General features: G+C 43.4%; 1 protein-coding gene across 1 annotated transcript in view; it reads left to right on the top strand.

Moving 5' to 3' along the window:
- The window catches only part of LOC126461204 (peripherin-2-like), a 54,344-nt gene extending 41,425 nt beyond the window's left edge, over positions 1 to 12,919 (top strand). The window contains exon 3 of the mRNA XM_050095981.1: positions 12,781 to 12,919. Within this exon, the coding sequence (XP_049951938.1) occupies positions 12,781 to 12,919 (139 nt within the window). The remainder of the gene's footprint in view (positions 1 to 12,780) is intronic.
- The last annotated feature ends 236 nt before the right edge of the window (positions 12,920 to 13,155 follow it).

Raw genomic sequence — 13,155 nt, 5'->3', positions numbered from 1 at the left:
TCCTTAGTAACGGAGTCATCACGGTGATTCGGGAGACCGCTCGTGCCCTTAGGACACTCCACTTGCATGGAAACGACCTCGAATGACCTTAAGCGCTTGTATAAATTTCGCTACACGCGCTGAAGGTCACCTTCAGAGAGGAAAAGAAGGGAATGCTGTCAACTTGCACCCTCTACAATGTGATCAGATTAAAAGTAAAATGCTTAAACCTTTCTACAGCTTGGGACATTATTTCATCATTTTTTTTTTTAAATTAAAGGGAACAAAGAAAAAATAAGTGTGGAACTATTTAACGTGAAAACTAATCGTTGGATATTATAATATACTTCTGACACCGTCAAACATTTAGTATTTTCAAATAAAACTGTTGACTGTCCGGAGCCTGAGATGCTTTTCTATGCCAGCACTGTCAGAACTATTTTTTTCTGGACCTTTTGAATCTGTCGAATGGTGACCAGTATTTGAGTCTAGCAACCAGTTTCGAATAGTATTTTATAGGATTCCTGATCTCTTTCTTCATATGCATTGTCTGAAGTATGCGACAGAAAAAGAACTATAAATATCGTTCAAGAATCACTGTTAAGTTTAATCCAATAGTACAGTGTGCATAGTTTTCGTCTTCATAGATATATTGTAATTAGTTACGAACTTGAAACTTGCATCTGACAAATACTACAAATACTTGTGAAGCTGTTGTCCCGTTGACAGGTCACTTAATTCTTATCATTTAGATTTGTATCTACACAGTCCTGTGTATTGCAAGAGAAAATAAGTGCGATAACTATCGCACAGTCATCTTAGCGGCTCATGTATCCGACTTGCTAGCAAGAATAATAACAGAAAAATGGAAAAGACAATTGAGGAGCTGTTAGGTGACGATATGTTTGGCTTTCGGTAAAGGAGTTCCGATGTTGCGATTGGCAATCAAAGTAAGACTTAAGAAATATCAAGACACTTTCATAGAACTTGTCGACTTAGAAAAGCCGTTTCACTTTGTAGAATTGTTCAAGATGTTTGAAATCCTGAGAAAATGGATTAAGGTATAGAGAAAAATGGATAACATACAAAATATACAGAAACAAAGATGGTATAATAAGACTGGAAAACCGAGAAAGAAGTACTCGAATTTAAAAAGGATGTAAAAGAGGGCTGTAGCAACGAAGAAGCAATGACGGAATAAAGGAAAGTTTTAAGACTGGAATTAAAATACAGGGTCAAATGATATCAACGCTCAGACTCGCAATGACCTTGCTATCGTCAGTGAGATTCAGAATGGAATGGGCAGTCTAATGAGTACAGAATATTAATTGAAAGTAAACCGAAGAAAGACGAAAGCAATGAGGAGTAGCAGAAATGCGAGTAGTAATAAACTTAACATCGTAACTGGGGATCACAAAGTAGACGGAAGTTAAGGAATTCTGAAACTTTGGAAACAAAATTACGCATGACAGAGGAAGAAAAGAGGATGTAAAAAGCAGATTCGTACGGGCAGAGAGGGCATTCTTGGCCAACAGATATCTGTTAGTATCAAACGTTGACCTTAATTTGAGGAAGAAATTTCAGAGATTTACGTTTGGAGTATAGCAATTCTTGGCAGTGATTTACGACAGTCGGAAAATTCGAAAAGCTTTTAAGAATTGGAGCGAGTAAAGGCTAGATACCTGAAGAGAATTTTAGGAGTCCCGCAGACAAGAGCGAGGCTAGTATACCAGCTTACTAGGGAGACCTTCCTGGTAGAGGATCTAAGATGCGAGCTTATACTCCCAGCTAGTGCCGACTTCAAACAGCTTGTACAGGATCTGCATGAGAAGAAAAACAACATACCAGAGGACTTTTATGCAACGTCTGCTATGCCAGTGAGGATCTGTATGGAAGCTAACCATGAAATGCGACACGTGACGACGAGATTGGCAGCCCATGGTTTTCACCACAAGGTGTGTTGCAACAAATTATTTCACGAACCAGATGACGAGTGTGTGTGAGAGTTGTGCTTGGAATTTTGTGACCAATACCATATTATCAAGTGCAGGAATAGGCAGAAATCCATCGTAGCTTATAGCAAAGACAAGTTATGTGAATGTTATGTAATGTGAATGTAATCCTTTGCACTGCATGTGTGCGTTTTCAATAAATTAAAAAAAATAGAAAAGAAGACAATCGAAGCGTTTGAAATGTGGCGCTATAGCAGGTTTTTGAAAATTAGGTGGTCTGGTAAGGAATGAGGAGGTACTCCGCAGAATCGGCGAAGAAAGGAACATATGGATAACACTGAGAAGAAGAAAAGACAGGATGAGAGAACGAGTGTTACGACATAAGGAACTAGCTGCCATGGTGCTAGAGGGAGCTTTAGAGGATAAGAATTGAAGGGAAAGACTGAGATTGGAACATATCCAACAAATAAGTGAGGACGTACGGCGCAAGTGCTATTCTGAGATGAAGAGATTGGCGTTGGAGAGGAATTCGTGGCGGGCCATATCGAACCAGTCGGAAGTCTGATGATTCCCAAAAAGAAGTCACCTAATCAGTATTTCGAAGCTCCTGCGGGATTTTATAGAACATGAGTAATTCCTGCAAACCACTCAACGTGTGTTCTCGTGATGCTCATCATTTTTTGGATTTTCCATAGTTTTATGCACTGAAGAAGTGGAGACGTTTTGCAGCATCTGTTGCCTCAGTATTTTAGCAGCCTGGATTTTCCATAATTCCGTTTTTACTATACCTCTCCCTGCACTCTATGTATGTATCTACACCTGTACTCTATGAATCCCGCGGGACCGTTACGGTCGCAGGTTCGAATCTTGCCTCGGGCATGAATGTGTGTGATGTCCTTAGGTTAGTTAGGTTTAAGTAGTTCTAAGTTCTAGGGGACTGATGACCACAGCAGTTAAGTCCCATAGTGCTCAGAGCCATTTGAATCTACGAATCACTACAAGAGGGTACCTTGCTTCCTACCGTAATAAACTGACAAAATGTTCTGAACTATCTCCATCACTAACACAGTTTGTTTTGTCGTAAGCTTCTTTTTTAACACTCTTTTGACCACAGAAAACCGCTCCTTACTGTCATATGTGTAATGGAAATAAAAGTAAACTTGCATTGTCAATGAATTTCTGTGGACCGGGCTGTGTCTCCGATCGTGTATGGGACAATGCGGCTCTTTCAATCTGTCAGATTGACCACAGTATCATTTCAGGCTTAGATCTTGAGCGCACTGTATTTTTGCTGGAAGATGGTTATTCAGAATAAGAAGGTTGCAGCCAAAGTGGCATGCACGACAAAGACGTCATTCGAGCATCACATGAGCGATTTATATGCCTTATATTGATTGCCGGCCTTCATCAATATAACCTGATGGTCGCTAACTACAAATTATGGCTCGTAGGTATCCCAAGCTGAGGGCAACCGAATTGGGTACCGCTGTTTTCGAGGCAACTATAAGAGTGCTGCGTCGATGCAGAAAGTACGCAACTGTCCCCACAGTAGTAATTTGATCCCTGGGAGCCATTCCGAACAGTAGTAGTACAAGCCACTTCCCCCTGCCGATGTCGAGTCCCTTCACCGACAAGTTCACTTTTTTTTCCTTGTTATGGTTTTAGGGCGCAAAACTGCTACGGTCATTAGCGCCCGGTCTGTGACTTAGGAAAAGGTAAAAAAACGACACTGGAAACCAGCAGAAATGGGAACGAAACTAAAAAAATTGGAGAAACTAAAAATACAAGGAAAGCTTAAAAAAAGCACTAAAGAAGGGGGTTGGTTGTCCCCAAAAAGAGCTTCAAATGACTGACGTCATCTCAATGCCACCAATAAACTCGAGAACGCGATTGGCTGAGCGCGTGTCATCTGCTAAAATGGAAGATATATCAGGCGACAGCTGTAGACGGGCGCGTAATGGAGTAAAATAGGGGCACTCAAGTAAAAGATGTCTTACCATCCAAAGCTGAGAGCAGTGGCGACAGAGTGGGGGAGGATCACCACTTAAAAGATGTCGATGGCTAAAAAGACAGTGTCCTATCCGGAGTCTAGTTAAAATTACCTCCTCCCGACGACGCGTTCGGGAGGAAGAGGTCCAAGCACAGGGAAGAGCTTTCACGTCCCGCAATTTATTATTGGGAAGTGTCGACCAATGTGCGTGCCATAAAAGAGTAACACGACGACATAAAACACTCCGTATATCGGCGAAGGGAATCATGCGAATAGCTGGCTGAAGAAGAGAGACTGCAGCCTTGGCCGCTATATCGGCCGCCTCATTTCCACAGATACCAACGTGTCCTGGGATCCAGAGGAAGGCCACAGAGACGCCCCCCCCCCCCCCCCAAGTGGAGCAAGTGGAGGCAGTCCTGAATCCGGTGGACCAGAGAATGGACAGGGTAAAAAAATGGTTCAAATGGCTCTGAGCACTATGGGACTCAACATCTTAGGTCATAAGTCCCCTAGAACTTAGAACTACTTAAACCTAACTAACCTAAGGACATCACACACACCCATGCCCGAGGCAGGATTCGAACCTGCGACCGTAGCAGTCCTGCGGTTCCGGACTGCAGCGCCAGAACCGCTAGACCACCGCGGCCGGCAATGGACAGGGTACAGAGCTTGGAGACTGAGGAGAGAGCTCAGAGAATCTGAACAGATAACATACTGTATCCGCTGATGGCGACGGATGTATTGGACAGCCTGGAGAACAGCATAAAGCTCCGCAGTATAAACCGAACACTGGTCGGGAAGCCGAAATCGATTTGGGGTGTCGCCAACAATATAAGCACTCCCTACACCTAACGATGTTTTTGAGCCATCAGTGTAAATAAATGTGGCTTTCTTCATTTGTGCACATAGAGCACAAATGCCTGACGATAAAGAACTGAAGGGGTACCATCCGTGGGAAACTGACAAAGGTCACGGAGCAGGCAGGTCCGGGGACGGAGCCAAGACGGTGCTGTACCCCAAGTTGTCAAGAAGGTTTTAGGAAAGCGGAATGGAGCAGTTGACGGAAGCGGACTCCCGGTGGTAGTAGGGAGGAAGGGCGGCCTGCATACCCTAAATCCAAGGAGGCGTCGAAAAAAATGTCATGGGCCCGATTAGCAGGCATGGAAGACAGATGGCTAGCATAACGACTCAGAAGGACAGCTCGCCGATTAGACAGCGGAGGTTCAGCAGTCTCAGCATAAAGGCTTTCCACAGGGCTGGTGTAAAAAGCTCCAGACACTAAACGTAATCCACGGTGGTGGATAGAGTCGAGATGCCGAAGAATAGACGGCCGAGCAGAGGAGTAAACTATGCTCCCATAGTCCAATTTCGAGCGCACTAAGGCGCGATAGGGGCGGAGGACCACTCGGTCCGCTCCCCAGGAGGTACCATTCAGGACACGGAGGGTGTTGAGAGATCGCAGACAGCGAGCCGAAAGATAGGAAACGTAGGAGGACCAGCACAATTTTCTGTCAAACATAAGACCCAAGAGTTTAGCGACTCCCGAAAACGGAAGGTTGACAGGTCCTAGATGTAAGGAAGGTGGAAGAAACTCAGTACGACGCCAAAAATTAACACAAACGGTCTTACTGGGAGAAAAGCGGAAGCCTGTTTCGATGCTCCAAGAGTGGAGGCGATCGAGACAGCCTTGAAGACGTCGTTCAAGAAGGCTGGTCCGTTGAGAGCTGTAGTAGATCGCAAAATCGTCCACAGAGAGGGAGCCCGAGACATCAGGAAGGAGACAGTCCATAATTGGAATTATGGCAACGGCAAACAGTACAACACTTAGCACGGAGCCCTTGGGTACCCCGTTTTCTTGGGAGAAAGTACGGTAGAGAGTAGTGTTCACCCGCACTCTAAATGTGCGCTCTGCCATAAATTCGCGAAAAAAAAGGAGCAGCCGACCTTGAAAGCCCCAAGAGAACAGTGTACGTAGGATGCCTGTCCTCCAACAGGTGTCGTATGCTCTCTCCAGATCAAAAATACTGCTACTGTTTGGCGTTTCGGGAGAAAATTGTTCATGATATAAGTGGAGAGAGCAACAAGATGGTCAACTGTAGAACGATGCTTTCGGAAACCGCATTGGGCAGGTGTTAAAAGACTGCGGGACTCCAGCCACCAAGCTAAACGGCAATTCACCATACGCTCCAAAACCTTACATACACTACTCGTGAGAGAAATGGGGCGATAGCTAGAGGGGAGATGTTTGTCCCTTCCAGGTTTCGGAACAGGAACGACGATAGCTTCCCGCCAGCGTCTGGGAAAAGTACTGCCAGTCCAAATTCGATTATAAAGGCGAAGGAGGTAACGCAGACTATGGTTTGATAAATGCAGCAACATTTGGATGTGGATACCATCCGGTCCTGGGGCGGAGGAGCGAGAAGAAGAGAGTGCATGTTGGAGTTCCCGCATGGAGAAAACAGTATTATAGCTTTCGCGATTTTGAGAGCAGAAAGCAAGAGGTTGCACTTCCGCTGCACGTTTCTTCGGGAGAAACGCTGGCGGGTAATTTGAAGAGCCCGAAATCTCAGCAAAGTGTTGACCCAATGAGTTAGAAATTGCGACAGGGTCCACTAATATATCATGCGCGACAGTGAGCCCAGAGACCGGGGAGAAACTAGGCGCGCCAGATAACCATCGAACTGTCCCACAGGTCTTACACCACAAGGGGAAATAAAAAGCCGAAAACCAATGTAAACATCAATAAATGTGCAGCTGGACGTGAACACCCGTGTAAAGATGAACCTGTCGGTCGTAAACCGGTAACGGCGCTGTATGTGTCAATTAATAACATCATTAACAAATGAAATGCTTATACAAATATATGTTTTACAGCGCGTAATGGGTGTAAGTGGAGACATTTTTGCTGGTGACACAGTACAGTGTACTGAACAACATCACATTAGTATTTATTCATTTGCAGACTAATAATTATAGCAATTAGGAATAGCATTTTTTTGGTTGGTTAGTACCTTCAAGTACATGCGGCAGGTGGTGGTGGTGGTAATTTCCTATGGGACCAAACTGCGGAGGTCATCGGTCCCTTGGTTTACACATTACTTAATCTAACTTAAACTAACTTACGCTAAGGACAACACACACACTCATGCCCGAGGGAGGACTTAAAACCTCCGACAGAGGGAACCACGCGAACCGTGGCAAGGCGCTTGAGACCGCGCAGCTACCTCACGAGGCTTGCGGCAGGAGGAAGTCATCTTCCCCTGGGCAGTACGCCAAGTGTTGAAGTGTGGATGAGTGGTCGCAAAACGGTTAGTCTGTACTGCCGGCATAGTTCAGTGAGTGATGCAGTTACTACCGTCCATAAAACATCAGGTAATAAATTATTTGATGTGTTAGTGGGAAGTGTCAGGAAGTCGTTTCTGAAAGTATTTGTATGGAGTGTAGCCATGTATGGAAGTGAAACATGGACAATAAATAGTTTAAACAAGAACAGAATAGAAGCTTTCGAAATGTGGTGCTACAGAAGAATGCTGAAGATTAGATGGGTAGATCACATAACTAATGAGGAGGTGTTGAATAGGAATGGGGAGGAGAGAAGTTTGTGGCACGACTAGAAGAAGGGATTGGTTGGTAGGACATGTTCTGAGGCATCAAGGGATCACCAATTTAGTATTGGAGGGCTGCGTGGAGGGTAAAAATCGTAGAGGGAGACCAAGAGATCAATACACCAAGCAGATTCAGAAGGATGTAGGTTGCAGTAGGTACTGGGAGATGAAGAAGCTTGCACAGGATAGAGTAGCATGGAGAGCTCCATCAAACCAGTCTCAGGACTGAAGACCACAACAACAACAACAGTGGGAAGACTCTTTGATGCTCAGGAAAAACAAACAACACACTGATACGTGTAGATATGAAGGTACCACATATAAAAATATCTGCAGTTATACCCTTTACAAGCTGAATATTCAGCGTTATTCATAAGTGTTATAGGATTTCAGAAGATGATTGCGCAAAAACTATATTGAAAATGGACACGTATCAGCGCATAACCGATTTCTATATGTTTTAAACTTATAATGCAGGTGCTCAATATGAGCCTCGTGTGCGACGCGGTAACTGTCACTACGTGCTTGCAGTTCATTAATGATGCTGACGTGAACTGCTTGTGAAGGCGCCACGGCAGCCTGCTATGGAAATCTGTTCATTGAGATGCAAATCTGCAGTTGTGAACTAAATCGATGCGACAGTACAGAGTCGATGATTTGTCTACATGCTCTGACATACCTCTCCGATAATGCAAGAACGTCATAATGCACACTGCGAATCTAAACTTGCAGAAATGCTTTATCGACTGACATGGATTATTCTTCCGTATGTCTTGTATTAGGCTGATGCATAAATTCGTAGGATTTTTCCATAAGTTTAATAAACTCAACAGATACACATAACAGAGAATTCGGTTATCAATAACATATTCTCAATAGCAATTTACAACAGTCTGTCAGTGCTGGGTTAACTTTTCGATCACCCGACTATAGAAATCACGTGGTTATGACGCGAAGGGCTCGTCGAGACATGTTCGGAGCGCATTTTCATCCGGAAAGAAAGTATCTTGGAGGTAATTCGTTAGAGAGCGAAAAAGTGAAAATCTGAGGGTGCAACATCAGTTGAATAAGCTGGGTGCGGAATGACTTCTCAATCCAACACCTGTGTAGTGTTATTTGTCAGTCTGGCATATGATAATAATAATAATAATAATAATATTACTTTAAAATTAAATTAACCCATGTTATATATGTGTAACATAGGGAATTTATGACATTATTTTAACAATAAATTAATATTTATGGCGAATTGCGATTTACAGTCATGTAACAACGTTAGGCATGCATGTGGTTTCGCTACAATATTAATTTAGTCTGCCAGCTTCTCTGTTTTGTAACGATACGAACAACACTACCGCGACCCCACTGAGGAACCGTCACATGGCAGTCAGACCTTTTATTTTCAACGATAGCCTGCTTCTTCTTTGCTTGTGGCAAATGTAGTAAGTTTTCATTGTGTAACAGAAACATTACCGTTCACATTAAAATGGGTAATTGGTTGGGATGTGGAAGTTTGAAAGGGAGACAAGGTTTAACAAAATCGCAAGTTAGTATTGTGTCAACAAGTCGTTCAGCCTCTAGTAATGTATGTCAGTCCGAGAAAAGTGAACCGTGTATAAAGCAAAGAAAGTACCGTGACAAGAACTGCCCAAGATCGCAGTGTGTTGTTTGTGGAGATATTCTTGCTAACAGTAGACTGAAACCTTCTCAGCTGACTTTTTTTATACGAATAGCTAACGAGTCAAAATATGATTTAACTAATTTTATATAGCTGCAAACACTGACAGTGAGAATGCTCATGAAGCGTCTTATCACGTTAGTTACAAAACTGCAAAACCTTATTCAATAGCTGAAGCTTTAGTGCGACCATGTATAAATGATGTAGTACATTTCATGCTCGAAGAATCTTTCACAAAAAAATTAATGTGGTCCCATAGTCCGACAATACGATCAGCCGCAGGATTAAAGATATGTCAAATGTGTAAAATGAAATTTTGGAAAGAGTTTGTGCCAGTCCTTCTTTTACGATTCAGCTTGACGGTACGACTGATGTTGCCAATTTAGCCGTTTTGTTACCTCTTCGTCCGTTATATTAACGGTAGGTCTGTAGAAGAGGTGCTGCTATTCTGCAAACCCATAAAAGACAGAACTACGGTAGGAGGTATTTTTAAGTTAACCGACGAATATTAACGCGAAAATTCGACAGACTGGAGTCGCTGTGTAGGCATTTGTTCAGATGGTGTGAAAGCTATAACAGAGTGTGATGCTAGGTTTGTTGACGAAGTGCAATCGGTAGCGCCTAACGATTCTTGGACACATTGTGGAATCTGATTTCAGACTTTAGCTGTTCTATCAGACATGTTCTCAAAAATTGACAGTTTAAACTTACTTCTACAGGATCAAATATAAACGTTTATGGCGTGCAAGATAGTATAGAAACATTCATTAAAAACTTAATTTTTGGGAAACGTGTTTTAATAGGAATCAAACCGAGTGCTTTGATACCCCTCACGACTTATTTGTGGATAATCATCTTTCTTTGGACGAAAAAGCAAGATCATGGTTAAAGAATATTTCAAGAGACTTGGAGAAGCTTGAGAGAATATTGCCGTAATATGTCCGATAATAGCCGGCCGCGGTGGTCTCGCGGTTCTAGGCGCGCAGTCCGGAACCGCGCGCGACTGCTACGGTCGCAGGTTCGAATCCTGCCTCGGGCATGGATGTGTGTGATGTCCTTAGGTTAGTTAGGTTTAAGTAGTTCTAAGTTCTAGGGGACTGATGACCACAGCTGTTAAGTCCCATAGTGCTCAGAGCCATTTTGTCCGATAATAACTACTGAAAAAGAGCTGTTAATAGAAATTTCCACTGATTTTCAGTTACAGAGACGTTATAAATCTTTATCATTAACTGGTTATTGGTTAAGTTTAAAGGAGTTCCCAGTGTTATCGAATAAAGAGATAAAAGCTTCATTACCGTTTTCATCCACATATTTGTGGAAAAGTAGCTTTCTTCATATGCCTATTCCAAAAATAAATACAGAAACAGACTTCGTGCTGTTAGTGATTTGAGACTTGTTTGCATGTATTTATGTTTTTTATGTATTGAACTGGGGATCTAGAAACGACGGATAGGCTCCGTCCCCGCCGTAGCCCTCAGTGATACACAACCCCACAACAGGTTACAGCAGTCCACTCACCCCACCTCCGTCCCACACCGAACCTAGGGTTATTGTGCGGTTCGGCCCACAATGGACCCCCGGGAACGTCTCATTCCAGACGAGTGTAACCCCAAATGTTTGCGTGGTAGAGTAATGGTGGTGTACGCGAACGCGAAGACAGTGTTTGCGCAGCAATCGCCGACATAGTGTAACTGAGGCGGAATGCGGGGAACCAGCTCGCTTTCGCCGAGGCAGTTGGAAAACCGCCTTAAAAACCGGCCACAGGGTGGCCGGCACACCGGACCTCGACAAAAATCCGCCGGGCGGATTCGTGTCGGGGAGCGGTACGCCTTAGACTGCACAGCTAGTCAGGCGGGCTGATTTGACACTTTGTTTAACTTTTAGGGTTTCTGACTTCAAAGCCCTGTGGGATAGAAAGCAGGCGCAATCTTTTCACTGAATTCCAAGGAAGAGGTAAGTAATTACAATCAAAACTTTTATTTATTTTTGCAACTAGGCCTAAGTGTTGTGTAGCTGTTAAGCTAGAACTGGAGTAATTTTAGGTTTTAACTGTTAATGGTTGAGTTAATTTAAGGTTATTAAACCTTTTGTGACTATGTAGACTTTCCCGGCCTAATAGCAGATCAAGTTCTTGTCGGGTCTTCAGCAGGATCAGTGCATCGCAGTGGACCGCGGTAATATTGTGGGTAGATGACAATTTGATCTGGCCGAAGACCCGACAAGAATTTGATCTATTAAGACCTTTTGCTTAGCATTAAAGTTTGTACACGTCTACTGTATGTATATTTAAAAGTCAGTAGTTCACCCAACTCAGGTCGTTGTAGAAGATGTTCCCGCTTGGAAAAAGATTGGGAACCGCTGATCCAGCAAAATGTGGGTAGGCGTTATCGTGGGTTAGGATCGCTTCACACGCTCTTCATGGTCGTTGTTTTCGGACTGCGCTGCAAGACGTCTCAGTTGGTGACAATAAATCTCATCAGGGATGGTTACACCTCGGAGAAGCAGTTTATAGTACACCAGGCAGTCACCGTTTCATCAGATGCATGGCATTATCTTTCATGGCTGCTAGCAGGTTTTTGTACAGCAAGTTGCTGCGTTGTCTGGGATCAACTGTTCCTTTCTTTTCCTTATATTAACATTTATCGTCACCCATAATGAGACAGGAGAGGAATGGTTGGTATTGTTCATGACCCATTTGATGACGAGTAATCAGACATGCAACCGCTGATTTTTGTAATTTTGACTTAGAGCATGCAGTACCCGAACACCTGTTTTTTGAACCTTCCCCATTGCATGCAAATGTTTTCACAATGGTGGAATGATTTCATTTCTCGAGTACACTAATGTGGATCATTGTGAATTAATATGTTTCTATGATCTTCATCAAAGCCCAAAGCTCTTCCTGAACTTGGAGAGTCACTAATGTCAAAACGATCCTCCTTAAAAGGAGAAAACAATTTGCTTGTCGTGCTCTGTCCATAACATACCCGGCGTAAAAGTTTCTGGCTGCCTCTGCTGCTGTCACCTCTCTACTGAGCTCAAACAGAACAATACGTCGGAAATGTCCCGATTTCTCCACCTGGCATTCCATCTTCTAGTGTCCATAACTCCACTCATCATCTCCAAATGACAAAATGAGAATACGTAAGCTCAAATAGCAACAGTGAACTTTAAATAAATAATGCCTGTTGATATATAAATCCGTAGCATACGGAATACCAACATGCAAAACAAAAAGACTACGAACTTATGCACCAACGTAATAGTCTTCGCACATTTGTCTTCTGAATAGCCCTGTTCACGCACGCGCGCTCGTGTGTGTGTGTGTGTGTGTGTGTGTGTGTGTGTGAGATATGTGAACGTGGACAAAGATGAAGAAAGCAGTACATCACCGTCATCTTCATGAATTAACAATTAAAACAAATATCGTTGACAGTGCAGATAGTTATGGTACTGTAGAAGGTTCATAAGCAGTGAGACCGAGTATCTTCCAGGGAAACTCATAATCGCTCTATGTATCGTGAGTGAGTGAAGTGAAGTGTATGAGACTGGTGCGAAGTGCGTTGCTGATTGCAGGTACGACCCGCAGAGGCTGGGCATGTCGCTGTGGAAGTCTGGCTGCCGCAAGGCGATACAGCATGCCGACCGTCACCTCATGCGAAGTGCCGCCGCCTTGCTGATTTGCTTCTTTATCCTACAGGTTATGAGCCTCTAATAAGAGTAATCCGTGATCTTGTTTATCACTGAAATCATTTACGAGCATTCACAACTCTTGCATGTGCAGTCTTTGAGAAGGGAAAATGAAAACTGAACAGTGGAAAATGCACCATGTACTCGGTGCGAGGAAGTTCGCATTGCAATAACTGTACAGGGTGTTTGAAAAAGTACTCCCTAGTTTTAATGTGTACTAGATTCTGTACAAAGTGACATACACTATTCTAGTTTGTGGTG

The sequence above is a fragment of the Schistocerca serialis genome, chromosome 1, assembly GCF_023864345.2.
Source record: "Schistocerca serialis cubense isolate TAMUIC-IGC-003099 chromosome 1, iqSchSeri2.2, whole genome shotgun sequence".
In the NCBI taxonomy this organism is placed as follows: domain Eukaryota; kingdom Metazoa; phylum Arthropoda; class Insecta; order Orthoptera; family Acrididae; genus Schistocerca; species Schistocerca serialis.
This window is presented reverse-complemented; position numbering and strand designations above follow the sequence as displayed.